This window comes from Grammomys surdaster, unplaced genomic scaffold (assembly GCF_004785775.1).
Source record: "Grammomys surdaster isolate TR1022 unplaced genomic scaffold, NIH_TR_1.0 127, whole genome shotgun sequence".
In the NCBI taxonomy this organism is placed as follows: domain Eukaryota; kingdom Metazoa; phylum Chordata; class Mammalia; order Rodentia; family Muridae; genus Grammomys; species Grammomys surdaster.
This window is the reverse complement of record NW_021604585.1, coordinates 5749218-5764998: the sequence shown is the minus strand read 5'-3', so window position 1 is coordinate 5764998 and position 15781 is coordinate 5749218. Positions and strand designations below refer to the sequence as shown.

The following is a 15781-nucleotide window of genomic DNA, read 5'->3' as shown; positions in this document are numbered from 1 at the left end:
TGTGGGGCTCAGTCAGACAGGAAGGTAAGAGACAGGAAAGCAAGTCTCTCTCGTATACTACACTCCCACCCGACCCCTTCAGGTCTCCTGAGCCCTGGCCCCTGAAACAACAGATCATGAGTGCCTCCTGCCTCCTGCAGCTTGCTTCTTTAGCCCCCGCCCTCGCACGTCCATTGGATGGCAGCCATTCTACCATTCTACCTAGGTCTATCATCATTACAGCTTACATTTCAACGCCAAGGTAGCAAAATTATTTCATTTATTCTGTGGACTTTCATTATGTAAATAGACATGATTTATGTTAATTTATACACAATATGAATTAAGGCTATGAAATGTTTTAGGGAAACTCCCACTATTTCTGAAGCTCGTCAGGCCAGGAACAGACTTTCAAGACTTCAGCACACTTCCTCAGTGGGCCTGAAAAAGACACTGGCCGGACAGAGTAGCCTCTTTGAGATGGAAGATCTGGAAAGAAAAGCAGAATGAATGAATGTGTGTTTTCTCCAAGCATAGCAGTTTCCTCTCTTCTTCCACACTTCATGATTTTCCAGCTACATCTCAAAACTGTTCACACACCCCCTTCCCTCTGTGTGAGTCTCCCAGGGTCTGTCCACATATGAACCTGAAAACATCACATATGAGCGTGATGGTTGTGTGTACACTGCCAGACTGAGCAGGGAGCCAGAACATGTCCTACAGCACCCTGACCCACTGCAGAAAGCGCTTCCCTGGACCAAGCTCTCTTCTTATTCTTCTCACATGGTCAGAATGAAGGTCACAGCTTGCCTCCTGGACCTGCACTTTCTCAGGGCAGGAGGCCGCTTTATTATAACCTTGTAACAGCCCATCTCCCAGCTCCTTCCAGCCTTCCCGCCTGCTCTGTGCTAGAGCAGAAACTCAGAGCCACGTGCTCTTGTCAGAACACACCCCCCCCCCCAAATTTGCTACTGTCCAAATCCAGCTTCCTAAAACTCACATCTTCCTCTTTTCTTGGTTGAGTTCCTCATTTTGCTGGAGTAGATTACATCGTTAAATAACCTCCTAGCAGAAGTGGGGGTGGCAACCCTTTGCCTGTCTGAAAATACCTTGGCAGATTTGGCCAGGGGTAAACACAGGATGAAAGTTATCTTCCCCTCACACATTTGGAGACACTCCTCTGCCTCTAAAAGCTCCTTACTGCTGATAAGAAAGGCATTCTCTTCTCTTCTCATTCCATGGCCCTGACTGAACCAGATAGGCCTCCACGGCTTACTCGTCCACAGGCAGGCTGCTTTTTAATTCCTTGGAGAGGAATGTTGAGGATTTTCCTGCTTGACATTTTTGAGATCTGAATTGCATGTGTCACTGTGCTGAGTACCGGGGGCTGTGTTACATAGGGCCCAAGAACTCCAGAAGTGGCTCTCTTTCTTCTCTGCTTTCTGGACAATTTGCCAACTTATGTCTCTGAGTGCATGAGTGCTTTCCTGGGCACTGACTGTGGCTCTCACACAGGCTGACTACTCCACCATCATTTCCATCTCACTCAACTAGCCTTCTGCATTCTCATATTCCCTCCCTCCCTCTCTTCCTCCCTCCCCCTCCCCTCCCTCCCTCCTCCCTCCCCTCCCCTCCCTCCCTCCCTCCCCCCCCCCTCTCGTTTTTGTAAGGCAGGGTTCCTGTGTGCAGTCCTGGCTGTCCTGGAACTCACTCTGTACACCAGGATGTCCGTCTGGCTCTGCTTCCAGAGTGCTGGGATTAAGGTGTGTGCCACCACCACCTGGCCTGTCTTTTCAAGGTATAAGATGGACTCGGGGCCACTCCTGCCTCTGCTAGATCATCAACTTTGAACCCCGAGCCTCCTGGGATGCTGCAGAGGGAAGCTAACATCCGCCTCAGGCCTCCATAGTGGATGGGCTATACGCCTTCTCCCTGCACTGCCATGAGCATTGGCGCCCTCCTCTTCCAGACTAAAACATGAGTGTTTTATTCACTAACTATTATCAAGAGTCTTTCCTGCTTACCTCTTCTCAATGAATCTGGTAAGGAATATTTGGAAATCACATGAATGTGAGTGCTTGCAGACTCAGTTCGAGCCTCAGAATTCATGAATAAGCTACAAGGTGGAGACATAAGAACAAACACTCGCTGGGCAGTGGTGGCGCACGCCTTTAATCCCAGCACTTGGGAAGCAGAGGCAGGTGGATTTCTGAGTTCAAGGCCAGCCTGGTCTACAGAGTGAGTTCCAGGACAGCCAGGGCTACACAGAGAAACCCCGTCTCAAACAACAACAACAACAACCAACAAACACACTCTCTGCAGGGCAGGCGAGGCCATCCAACTGGGAAAAGGCACTGGCTACCAAGCCTTTGATCTCAACACACACCACACGCAACACACACACACACACACACACACACACACACACACACACACCTCCCAGCTCCCATGAAATAAACAAATACACAAATGTAAAGTAAAAAGAAAGGCAAACAAGAAAACTCTTGCCAGGTAACAGCTCACCTGTTTAGAACAATCCATTCACTTGTTCGGTTTCAGGGTCCAAATCAATATCATAAAAACAGGGCCGTGTAGGGAGTCCAGGCATTGTGCTCATCTGTGGGACAAAATGGCATGACAAACAAACTGAGGGGACCAGCAGGATGGCTCAGTGGCTTTTTATTTTTGCCACTAAGCCTTGGCAACCTGAGTTTGATTCCTGGGACCCACAGAGTGAAAGGCAAGAATTAATTGTTACAAGTCATCTGTAAACTCTACACGTTCACCACCACAAACACACACACACACACACACACACACACACACACACTCACCATATACCACATACCATACACAGACACACACAGACAGACAGACAGACAGACAGACACACACACACACACAGAGTAATGATTATTTACCTTCCCTTTGTGCCTTGCAGCAGCCACAGAACCAAACACACCTTTTAAGTCATTGATACAGGGGGTATTCTTCTTGTTACATAGTAAAAACCCAGTCATCATCCAGAGATGAACTCAACAAGAAATCCTCACGCCCCCTCTTCAAGCCAAAGGGCAGCCTTACTCCGACCTTGCACAAGACAGCTAGGGCTGACATGGCAGGGGAAGTATGGTCCTGCACCTAGCTGGCATTGCCAGATGCTGGAGAAGCCAGGGAACACACCATTCAACTGCCTCGGCTGCACTTCACAAGACCAAAGGAAGCTGGGACACCCTGTAATCCCAGCACTGGGAAGGCTGCATTAGGACTGTTCAGAGTTTCAGACCAGCCTGGGGTACTTGGTGAGCTAACACAAACCAGGGCTACCTAGCAAAACCATCTCTCAAAACGTCTGAACAAGGCAACCAAAAAGAGGCACAGCACTGGTCTGCTTTTGAATTTTCTTCCTGTGAGTCTTGCTTGCATTGAAGCCCATGTGATTTCTGTTGCAGTGACTTGACTTTACCATTCACATCCTTTAATTTCTGTATATAGCCTGGACGGCTTGACGGTCTCTATTCTTTTTTTTTTTTTTTAAATTTTTTTTATTTATTTATTATATGTAAGTACACTGTAGCTGTCTTCAGACACCCCACAAGAGGGCATCAGATATCATTGCAGATGGTTGTTAGCCACCATGTGGTTGCTGGGATTTGAACTCGTGACCTCTGGAAGTGCAGTCAGTGCTCTTAACCACTGAGCCATCTCACCAGCCCCGACGGTCTCTATTCTTATGATTGCAGGCTTTCTCAAGCTATACTGGAAGCCCCTGTGCTATATTTGTGCTTGCTTCTTTTCTGAACACGGCTCTGCCATTTATCAGCAAACTCACACGGCCTGTAACTGAAAACGTGTGTTTTTTTCTGTCATGCTGCTTGTACAATAAATATACACATGCTCCAGACCAGACCCAGAGGGGAAGACAGCTTAGACTGAAGTTCTAAAACTTCACTATGCAAATGTCAGAAAATAGATGAGTCATTTTCTCTAACACAAAACATCAATATTTGAGAAAAGCCTAATCCTGACATCTGAGCACAACGATCAGTACACTCTGAGGCAGTCCATGGATTCGACAGCCAGCTTCTACTAAAGCATTCTGTAGGAAGACATGGGTGGCTGTAGGGACAAAGAGGAGAAAGGAAAAAACTGGTCTTCAGACCCAGAACAACCCAGGAGTCAGCATTATACAGGCAAAGGATGGATGCCACTGACCCAGGCATTCGTGGATGTGCTGGCAGAGAATTCTAGACATGGTTGTTAAAGCAGCAATGGGTAGGATTTTCAGTACTTTTATTCTTTCTCAGAGAGGAAGATCTGCCCCTGTAAACACTAGTCACTGAGAAGCAGAAAAGCAAATAAGCGATGGCATGTATACTTACATCATGTGAACCTAGATATAAAACCCTAAAAAGCCACTACACGCTAAAGCATCACTCACGCACGCACACACGCACGCATGTACCTTCTGAACTCTGCCAAGAGAGGCTCCAATAGCTTTGACTTTGGTTGTTTTGTGCTTTGCGAGATTGAACCCAGGTCCTTGGGCATACTAGGCAAGTGCTTGGCCATTGAGTTATATCCACAGACTCCAAAAAGTATTAGAATACAATTATTAAAAAAATTAAAGTGGGCTGCGATGCCTTCAATCTCAGCACTCTGGAGGCAGAGGCAGACTGTGATCACAGAGGATCTCTGTGAGTTCAAGGCCAGCCTGGCCTACAAATCCAGGTACACAGAGAAACACTGTCTCGAGGAAAAAAAAAATTAAGATGGCTCTTGAAAACCTGTGTACTCTGAGATTGTGACAGCCTAAGTTATGTTTTAATTACTGTGCCTAAGAGCTCTATGAAACAAAATGCCCCTAACTTGGAAGCCCCTTGCCCAAGGACAGATGCTTCCTGGAATGCAGAAGGCTATTGTTTGAGCCAACTGTACCAGATGGAGATCACGCAGAGGCAGGAGCTATGGAGGCAGGAAATTTGTCAGCATATCGCTTGCTGACTGGACCTGATGGGAAATACAGTGGCCTCATGGGTGCCTTTTCAAATCCCTGTAAAAAGTCACTTGTTATTATTTTCTGGGAATCCAGGAATAGACCTGGTTAGAGTCCATGATCCTGGCCAGTATTAAATTAAAGCTTGCTTGAAATTTGGCTTAGAATTATGGCAGTGGGCTCACTCTCACCTGGAGGGATTAACAGCAAAATACTGCACTTTTCCTATTCTTTCTTTCTCTTAATGTCCATATTTAAATCTGTAATCTAAAACAAATATATATATAAAATAAAATAAAACATATATAAAATACATATGTATATATGTATGTATATAGTCAACCAGGCACATTGGCATTTTGGAATTTGGTTTCTTTAAAAATAAAAAACCAGAAATGCTTTTATTGCAATCCCAGGCGTGGGGTATGGGCCTGCTTCGGACTGACTGCAGTGGCTGACTGCGATTTGCCTCATGCTCCAGCTGAGGCATGATTTTGCCAGATGCAGATCGTTCCTGTGATTGTGTGATATTTGTAGTTCTAAGAACTTTTCAGAAGGTATATAAATGCCAGAACCCTGAGAGTCAGGGTTGGGGTGGTTGGTTGTTCAGGGGGTTTGGCTGTGGTGTGTTAGCAGTTGTACTCAAAGAAGAAAAAAAAAATTAGATTCAAGGACCCTCCCCACCCCCATCTAGTGATGGGGTTGAAACCACAGGTATAAAGGGCGGGAAAAGAGAACCTATGGAGTAGCAAAGACAAGCTACACTAGCCTTCCTGAGTACCAGGCTGAGTACACAAATGATGCACAGACATACATGCTGGCAAAATAATCACACACATACATTAAAAACCAAAAAGAATAAGCTGTAAGTCTATCAGGGAGACGCTGGATGGCACAGGCTCTGTTCTTAGTCTTGGGGCTGCAGGGAGGATATGTGTAACATGCTCAGTATAAACAAAACTGTGAGGCTCGTGTCTTCCCATGGAGGGGTGTCCTTTTTAAGATGGTCTATGGCACATAACCTATGCATACCTATATACTTCAAATCACCTCTGGACAACTTTTAACACCCAATACAATGTAAACACTAGATAAATGGCCTATAAAACATTATTTAGAAAACAATGAATCTATACATACTCAATACAGACACAGTGTTTCCCATAGCAATGTTTTGGAAACCAAGTTGGAAGTTTTATTAAAGATGCTTCAGTACAGGCCTGAGCAAGAGGGTTGAAAGGAAAAGGAGAGGCCGAGATGACAGAAAGGCATACGGTGGTAGACTTCTCAGAAAGTAACAGCAAGTACACATACCCAAAGGTAGGTACCAGCTCTTTAAGGGAGAGCTGCTGGTTTTGTTTGAGACAGGGTCTCACTCTATATGCAGCCTTGGCTGACCTAGAAGAACCCATTAAGTACACCATGCTTGCTTACAACAGGTCTCCTGCCTCTGCATCTCAGGATTGCAGGTGTGCCACCATACCCAACTCCCATTGGCAACCCGCAGCCAACCCAACCAGTGGATGCTAAAGCCATGTACACAGAGAGCACACTGAATTCCAACCAGTGGATGCTAAAGCCATGTACACAGAGAGCACACTGAATTTCAGCATCATCTGAGCCCAATTACATCCATTCCGGATTTAACCAAGAGCAAACTGGCACCGGGAAACAGAATCTTATTTAAAAGAGATAGGGGCAGTGTTATAACTGCACGGTCCATATCAAGACCAGGATTAACCAGGATAGGCCTAATTACAGCTTTCTCCTAGAGTATGGCAACCTAGCACTCTCTGACAGCCTGAGTGACACATTTCAGAGGAGAAGCAATCAACGGGTTCCACTTACAGCCCCCACTTACCGTTCCTACTAAAGGGTACAGGAAACCAGCCCCAACACTGGCACGGATGTCCCGGATGGGCAGAATGAAGCCAGTAGGCACCCCTTTTTGCTCTGGGTTGTGAGACAAAGACAAATGTGTTTTGGCCATGCAGATGGGTAGATTTCCAAAGCCCTGGGTGGGAAAAGGAGAATATGGGTGTGATTATACAATGAAGAACATCTGGATACTGTCATGAGACTCTGAGACGGCTACCTCCCTGCATACCCACCTCCACCTTACTATCTATCTACCCTCCAGCCTAGTTATTGCAGATCAAAACAAAAACTAATTCCTGTAGGGAAGGAGCAAAGTACTTAACTATAGTCTACAAATGACTGTTTGGCTTCCATCCAGATAATCAAACACGGTACACCACTGAGGTGTCTTAGTATTCCAGCAAGACATTCCATAATTCCTCCTGGCTTTTCTAAAGGCTCATATACACTTACAGGTAAATACAGAATTTAGGGCTGGAACTTGTAACTCAAACCCAGCATTTTGGGAGAGGCAGCTGCTACCTGAGAGGTGGAGTGTAGGCGGTCACAAGGCTGGGAGGTTCAGGGTCCAGAGCTCAGGTGCAAACACCTACCTGCTTTGTGTAGGTCTCTGCTTTGTTCTGTGCTTCTGGGAGCAATTCGATGTCATCGGCCCCGTAGATCTTCTGTGCAATGATCCTGATTTTATCCTCAACTGAGAGCTGGTGTACAAGAGAGAAGGGGACTGTCACCGGACACATGTGAGGGTTCTTAGCAAGGACATTCTAGATCAGTGCCCCCAAAAGGGACATAACTCACTTTACGTGCTTCAGGAACTTGAGGGTTTTTTGGAGGTCACAAACATTTAACCAAAACCTAGGGTCTTGCATATTCTAGACTAACACTCTATCCCTAAGTTATATCTCCAGCTTACAGTTAGAAATATTTTCTTATAATTAACAGACAAACATCCTACCTTATCTACTTACTGTATATGTAGAAGCATGTGGGAATGCATTTCCCATTGCTCCTGGGTGGAGACCGGAGGACAACTTACGAAAGTCAGTTCTTTTTCAGCAATGTGGGTTCTGGGAATTCAACTCAGGTCATCCAGTTTGCTGCAAGTGCCTTTATTTGATAAGCTACCTTGCCAGCCCAGAACCATTTTAATACAAAGTTCCAGATTTGGTTAAGTGGAAAATATCTCACAGATGTAAAGTTATTGTCTATACAGACATATAATTATATAGATACACATATCGGGCTCCTAGGCAATTAGGGCTAAATGAAGATATCTGGTAGATTTTGAAAAGAGCAATGTTGTACCAATAAAATACAAACTTTACTTTTTACTAAGCAGTGATGACTTGTGAGGAGCTTTAAAGAGCGGGCATGAAAAGGGTGCTCTCAGTAGTGGCTTTAGAAAGATGCAGATGACGTTCATATGCGTCTTATAATTGGAGCGTCTTAAATGCCACGGTACATTTAGAACTTTGGAAGCAAAAACACTCTGGTTGAGGGAAGATTTAAGACTCGCAGATGTTGAATGATACAAAGTAGCATCCTCCTATTTCCAGAACAGAGACAAGCTCTGGAAGAACTGGGTCTGAAGCCCATCCTCTCCCTTTTCAGGTCACCTATGGCCCGGAAGGTCTAGGGCTCCTAACCCTGGACAGTGGCTTGGAGAGGGGCCTTACAAGTGTTTACTTGTGTACATTTATGTTCATGGCATTTTCGAGAAGGGTGATTGTTTGAACAGATTTCCAAAGCCATTTACAAAACCAAAGCTCAATAGGAGAATGCCATTATCAATAGGGGTATGCTAATCAACTCTCCACGTATTATGCACAGCACAAAGAAAAAAGGCAGAAATGTTTGAAGTTAAAACTCCAGAATAGGGTTTCCTCCTTCCAAGTGTGTGTGTGTGTGTGTGTGTGTGTGTGTGTATCTGTGTTCAAGAAGAGAGATGAGTTACAGGATAACCTGGAGTATCTTTCCCTTACTCCTCTTCACCTAGTTTTTTGTGTCAGGGTATCTCACTGAACCTGCCGCTCACTGATTTGGCAACGCTGGCTGGCAACTGACTCTCCGGACATAACGTCTCCGGCACTGGCCTTTCCAGTCATGCATCACTACATCTGCTTCTTATATGTGGTGCTGGGGATCTGAACTCAGGTCCTCACGCTTATGTGGCAGATGCTTTAGTGACTGAGTCATCTAATCCAGGCGCCAATCTTTTTTGTGGCTATTTCCCAAAGTCTTTGAAAAACCAAGTCAAAATGTAGCCTAAAGAATACAAGCAGAATGAACTATAATGTACACCACAATCCAAACAAAGTTTCTAATTACTGCTGATAGGCTAACACCCTATCACATCCCGGAATGCAACTCCATACTAGTAATGGCATTCTCTGAGCTAACTGTAATATGCCATGGGACAAACTGCTTCTGCAAGGCTGGATGTGAGCCACCTGACTTGGTGATGGAGGCTCTGACAAAGCCTGTGGAGGTGGTTTGGTTTTGGTGCTGGGGTTCCTCTGAACTTGAGGCAACACTATACCAGGAAGTGTTACTGAGAAGTGGTCAGAAAAACTGCCAGTCATAAATAGCCAGCCCCTTGCCAATTTCTTACTATCTGGCTGATGTGCGCGCAAAAGGCTTCAACGCACTGAGTTACATGGTTGGCTCCACCCACAGAGGGGTGTATATATTATAAGCTTTACAAAGTCAGGGTGTGAGGTCATCTGTGTTTGTAAGACAGATGTCTCGAGCTCAGAGTCCAGGCTGCAGTTGTGGGTGACTCACCTGCGAGGGAATCAGGCAACCCGTAGCTGCACACAAGTTCCACACTCGAGGCATTTTGTGCTCAAGAGCTCACTATGGTTTGGTTCTGTTTGCATAGAGCAGGCAACCCACCTTGAGGTCATAGAGGAGCTGGAAGTTGCTGGGGGCCTGGGAAGCTCTCTGGACAGCCTGAGCCAGGGCTAAGGCCCCCTTTCCCCCTTCTGCCCAGTGGGTGCACTTGACAGCATCAAAAGCCCCATGTTCTCTGGAGAGGCGGCCGATGAGGTCCAGCTCGGCATCTGTATCTGTCCTGTACAGGAGGGCTTCATGTTAAAGAATGGATGGTGGCTGGGAGGGCAGAGTGTGTCTTGCTTATGCCACTAAAGCCCACGAGGACTGCTGCCTGAAAAACGGACACCACTCAGTCCTGCCTGCTTTTAAGCCCAGCTCTATGACCTTTGGCCAGTTCCTTATTTGGCTCCTACAGGAAAACATGGAAAGAATCACAGCAGTGCTGCCCAGGGATGTTATGAAGCTGAGACAGGAATACGTTTCAAGTATATGGAACAATCCCAGCGCACTACTGGGAAGCAGTAAATACTAGCTTTAAAAATTGCTGCTTCCCATTGCGCTGTGCTGAGGGCATTATTGCAAAACCCTAAACAGCGCTAAAGTGCCAAACAACCCACACAGCTCTTGCACGCACACTTCTAGCACATTCAACTCCCTCAACAGAGCGTCCCACCTGACCCAGAGCAATAAAGACATTCTGCAGGCTGTGCTCTTCTGTAAGCACAAAAGGCCTCAGAACAACCAAAAAGAACATTTCTTGTCAAGCCTGCACGTTCTTTGAGTTGCTCAGTAGAAGAGGGCCCTCAGGAGCAGTTCTGACTTCTGGACCTTGGGGGTGAGGCGGCTTACACACACATGGTGCCTATCACATCACAAGCTAAACCACCAGGAGTAACCAACAGCAGTGAGTGAAGAACCAAACGGAGCCAAAGCAGCACTGCACTTGCTACAGGAACGATTTCCTGGCACTGTCTATATTTTACACTTACTTGAATGCATTTATGGCCACGACGACAGGCACTCCAAACATTCTAGCATTTTCTATTTGTTTCCTCAAGTTACTGAAGCCCTTTTCAACCAAGTCCAGGTCCTGTGAAACAATAGCAAATGGCCTGTAAGGTCAAAGCAAGCTGACCTGAAAACAGCTGCCGTCTCCATGTAAGAGAGACTGTCCCCGAGCATGGCAGACACACCTGTAATCCCAGCACCCTGCAGGCTGAGGCTGGAGGGTAGACAAGCTGAGATTAGCCTGGGTTCACAGTGAATCCTAGTCTCAAATAAATAAATAAGATAAAAGTAAAAAAGGGGTGGTGTATCTTTGAGCTGGAAGAAGGCCAAGAAGGTGGCAGGCCACCAGGAGGGCCATTGATGCACTTCCCACACGATGCTTACTGGTGGAGAGAGGAAAGACTATAGCACAGGACTGAAGCTTTGCTGTCTCCTACACCTTGAAAACACACAGTGGCCTCTTGGTTCTTTGTAGGGGATGAGGCTAATGTTTCTACTTAAATGACATTCACAGCTTGTGTGTTTGCATAGCAGATTAACTCCCAAGGTGTGCAACAGAACTCTTCTTAGTGGGAGCCACTTGATCATGATAGAGCCCAGCATAGGACCCAACAGCCATAAAGACTGTCAAGGAATAAGTCAGTGAAGTTTCAGAGGATTTAATGAACTCAACCATGAGCCTTCCCAAGGCTAATAAAATAAGAAAATACTATTTGGACAACCCGGGGACTGGACAGGACTGATAACTCAGTGGTTAAGTATACACTTCCTATTCTTCCACAGGAAATGAGTTTGGATTCAGTACCTAAGTCAGGCACCTCACAACAGCCTGTAACTCCAGCTCTAAGGCTTATCCTTTTCTGGTCTCTTCAGACACCCCCAACCCATGCATATGCTTGCACGCAGAGACACGTGAATAAAAATAAACTTTCCTACATATAAGTCAATCTTGAATATAAGAATTTGTTCTGAGCAGTGTGCTGATATTCTCATGCCACTCCCTACAAGTATCCCCACAAAAACTATAAAATCTAAATTTAAAGGGGAGTAATGAAAGAAACTATCAGAAATATTAATTAATTTAAAAATCTTTTATTTATTTTTTATGTGCACTGGTGTTTTGCATGTGTGAAAGGTTGTCAGATCCCCCGGAACTAGAGTTACAGACAGTTGTGAGCTACCATGTGGGTGCTGGGAAACGAACTTGGGTCCTCTGGAAGAGCCACTGCACCTAACCACTGAGCCATCTCTCCAGTCCCTATTTATTTAATTCTTAAAAAATAAAAGTTTTTTTTTTAAAGTGCTTAGATTAAAGGCATGTGCCACCAAGCATGGCTATTTATTTTCAAATTACATTTATTTGTGTGTATCTTTATGTGTGTCCCCACTGTTGCTTGTACCATGGGATGAGTGTGGAGATCAAAGGTCAGTTTGTACACACTGGTTCTCTCCTTCCACTAGGTATGTCCCCCAAATTTACAGTCCCAGACTGTCTATCTCTGTCTCTGTCTCTCCCTCCCTCTCTTCCTCCCTCTCTTCCTCCTTCTCTCCCTCTCCCTCTCCCTCTCTCTTTCTCTCTCCCTCCCTCCCTCCCCCTCCCTCTCTGTCTCTGGATGGATACAGGGTCTCATGCTGCCCAGGCCCGCCTCAGACTTGCTATATAGTCAAGTATGATCTCTAGTTTTTGAGTCCACTCCTTGAACTTCCCAGGTGTGCCAACACTGACACTCATGCACTGGCTTGGCTGGCCTTGAGCAGTAGTAGGGATTAAACTCAAAGCTTCATGTGTGCTTGACAATCATACTGCCAACCAAGCTACTTCCCCAGTCAAGAGAATATGCACTAAGTGTTAAAGGACACCCATTTTAAAAACTATCCTTACAGTGTCAAATTTTCTTTTTGTAAAGAAAGGGCATATCATTTAAAATGCTAAGGTTTTAGGGTAGCACGCAGGAGTCCCACTTAGTGCTGGGTCTGACCCCAGCAATAAATCAAAATTCAAAAAGAGTAACTAACTTCAAAGTATTAGCATTTTTAAAAATAGAAGAGGCAAGGGTATATATCTATGAATTCACGGTCAGCCTGGGCTACAGAGTGAGTTCCAGATTAGCCAGAGCTATAAAGTGAGACCGTGTCTCAAGAAGAACCAATAAATAATAAAAATGTAGTTGTTTTCCTAGAAACACACTGGATCACGAGGGAAGCCTAGCACTATGACTTGGTGTTTAGTTGCTAAAGCAGTGGGAACGGTAGGAAGGTTAGGGGCAGAAACAGGCAGCTTGTGACTCCCCTTAACTGTGATCCGAGATCAAGATGAGTCTGAGGGTCCAAAGCACACTCTTATTTTTACTTCCAGTCACATAAAAAACAATTAATATATAAGACTGACTGAGAACAGTTTTAAATAAGCTGAATTTCTTAAATGAAGACACCAGCTGGGCCAGTTTGGGGCAGTCACTGTAATTAGACACAGGAAAGGCTGTGGGGTAGCAGGAGGCCAGAGCTGTGAATTCCCCTCCTACGCCTGAAGCACACAGATGACCATAAAAGGCAAATCACAGCTCAGAAGACAGGCAGACTCAAAGCACCAACCATCTTTTTCCCAGTCAATTTTGCAAACTTCATCTGGGGGCTGTACACTGACCCTGTACCGCCTGATAATGTAAGAACCTCCAGAAGGGCAGAGAAATTCAATCCACGGTGAGAGAGCTGACCCTGCACCTTATCCAAGGGCCCCTCGGTTATGCAATCACTCACAGTGACCCTAGGGAGGTTTCTTTGATGGTAAATGGTATCAGTATGCAGAAGAAGAAGAAAAAAGAGCTCAGAACTGTTCTTTGAGCTCCTGCCCAATAGACCAAATCCATTTACAGAAGACGTGCCTCCAAACTCAACCAGGACATTTACTGGCTATCTCAGGTCTTTAATTTGGATTTGGGTTTTCAGAGAGAAAGTTTATTTGTAAAGCTCTCTTCTTGCTTGATTTAAATGGCATTTAGGACTTCTGCGTGACAGTCTGGGGCAGGGCTTCTTAACTCCAGCATTACTGCCAATTTTATTACTGGGGTGGGGGTGCCTTACACACCCCAGCTGTTTAACAACCATCCTGTCTTCTACCTATCAGATGCCAGTAACACTTCTGGAAGTAGTTGTAACAATCGGAAATGACTCTCTCTAGCTAGGCATGGGGTGCATGCCTCTAATCCCAGCACTGGAGTTCAAGGACAACCTAGACTACTTAACAAGACCCCATCTCTAACAAATAACAACAAAAAGCTTCCACATACAGCCTTGTTCCCTGGGAGCAAACTGCCCATGACTGGTCTAGCGCAATGGCTTTCTGCCATCCTCCCTGAGCCAATTTTACTCTCTGCTACTCCCCTGCTGTGATTCCCAGTGCACTGCAGGCTTTGTCCTCTGGCTCCCACAAGGACCTGCCCCCTTTGTCTTCCAGATTAAGACATGCAGGTTTAGGGTGTGATTTCCTAGGACAACTAATCAGAAATAAATAATCGTAGTTACCTCTTCTATGTAAGCCTTGGGAAGAGGCAGTCCAGCGGTGACCTGGAAGAAAGGGAAGAAAGTCAGGTGTGTTTCCTACTTACTGTTGGAGCTAAGTGGTGCCTAGTGCACGGTGACAGGCAAGTGGCTGCACGCTCCAGAGAATTACCAGGCGGCAGTGTGAAGCTGTTTCCTGCCCAAAGGACTTGGAGCGTGGGACCACAGAGCCTGAGCAGTCAGGTGGTTCTTTGTGAGGTGAGATTGTGAGGGAAAGGGGGACAGATGGATGAAGGCCAAGGTAGACAGAAGTATGCTCATGGCAGAACACGGATCCCAGTGAATGAAGCACACACCAGTGGAATGGAAGTAAGGGTGAGTGTGTGTGAGTGTGTGTGTGTGTGTGTGAGAGAGACAGCCACCAGCCCTGAACGTCACTACAGATGTCTAAGGTCAGGAATGTAAGAAGCATGGCCGCTCATACCTTGGCAGCAGGGGTGGGGGCTTAGCTGTGATGATGAACAATGAAGACGGGAAAACAAGGGCCAGTGTGTGCCTGGACCCCTAGTCTCAGAAGACAGAAGCAGGAAAATCATTACAAGTTCCTCATCAACACAGCAGTTGGAGGCCAGCCTGAACCCAAGAAAAGGGGCTGGGAGCTCAGTGTCAAGACTTTCTTCTCTGAGGTAGGGCAGACTCAGAGGTATGGGAACTCTAAAGCAGTTAGCCCATTGTGTCTCTAGGAGGAAGGGCCTGGGTCCGGATCTGGGGAACTTGTTCAACCCTACTGTACGGTACATGCAAATGGCTCAAGGTTGACCCAGTGGTCACTGTAGACAACACAGTGATAAAAAGCCTCTAGCTGGGTCTCCTCTCCAGGAAGACAGGTCTGCATGTCCAGTCTAAGTTTAAGGCTTTATGGGCTTCACTCATAGCTGCCCTTGGTCACGCTATGGTGTGAGGATTGCTGACTAAAGTGTATTTGACACAGGAATGCTGGGTAGGATCAGAATAACACAGCCCACCTATAGCATTCCTAGCAGAAAGGGCTGTCCTAGGTTGGGAAAGTCTAGTCAGGGGCAACTCTGCAAAGGGCTGCCAGAGGTCATGGTGAGGGTTAGGAAAGTGCCTTCACAGGGGACCCAAGCCTTCCAGGGGGCCCAAGGCCAAAAGTACTTCCCTAACAGAGCCTTGACTTTCTTACTGAGTGGACTATGATCTCTCCAAAGGTTACATGCAGAAGAGAATTCACCATTTCTAGTGCACCAGATACAGAGACAGGAAGAGTAAACAGTGACTATATTTTGTTTCAGAAAATATAGGAGCTTTTGATTTAAAGTGCTTTTTATGTTAATGTGTAACTCAGTCCTAATTTAAATGTTAATAACTATAATTGCCTGGCAGTGGTGGTACACACCTTTAATCTCAGCACTTGGGAGGCAGAGGCAGGCGGATTTCTGAGTTCGAGGCCAGCCTGGTCTACAGAGTGAGTTCCAGAACAGCCAGGGCTACAGAGAGAAACCCTGTCTTGAAAAAAAAAAAAAAAAACCAAACAAACAAAACAAACAAACAACCCAAACAACAACA

At 45.8% G+C, this 15781-nt stretch overlaps 1 protein-coding gene across 1 annotated transcript in view; it reads right to left on the bottom strand.

Annotated features, from left to right (window-relative positions):
• Positions 1 to 242: 242 nt before the first annotated feature.
• Mthfd1 (methylenetetrahydrofolate dehydrogenase, cyclohydrolase and formyltetrahydrofolate synthetase 1) overlaps positions 243 to 15781 on the bottom strand; it is a 63783-nt gene continuing 48244 nt past the window's right edge. Inside the window, exons 22-28 of the mRNA XM_028790066.1 lie at positions 14219 to 14260; positions 10678 to 10778; positions 9749 to 9926; positions 7447 to 7554; positions 6837 to 6989; positions 2503 to 2596; positions 243 to 468 (exon numbers count right to left, since the gene is read on the bottom strand). Of these exons, the coding sequence (XP_028645899.1) occupies positions 2507 to 2596; positions 6837 to 6989; positions 7447 to 7554; positions 9749 to 9926; positions 10678 to 10778; positions 14219 to 14260 (672 nt within the window). The 3' untranslated portion in view covers positions 243 to 468; positions 2503 to 2506. The remainder of the gene's footprint in view (positions 469 to 2502; positions 2597 to 6836; positions 6990 to 7446; positions 7555 to 9748; positions 9927 to 10677; positions 10779 to 14218; positions 14261 to 15781) is intronic.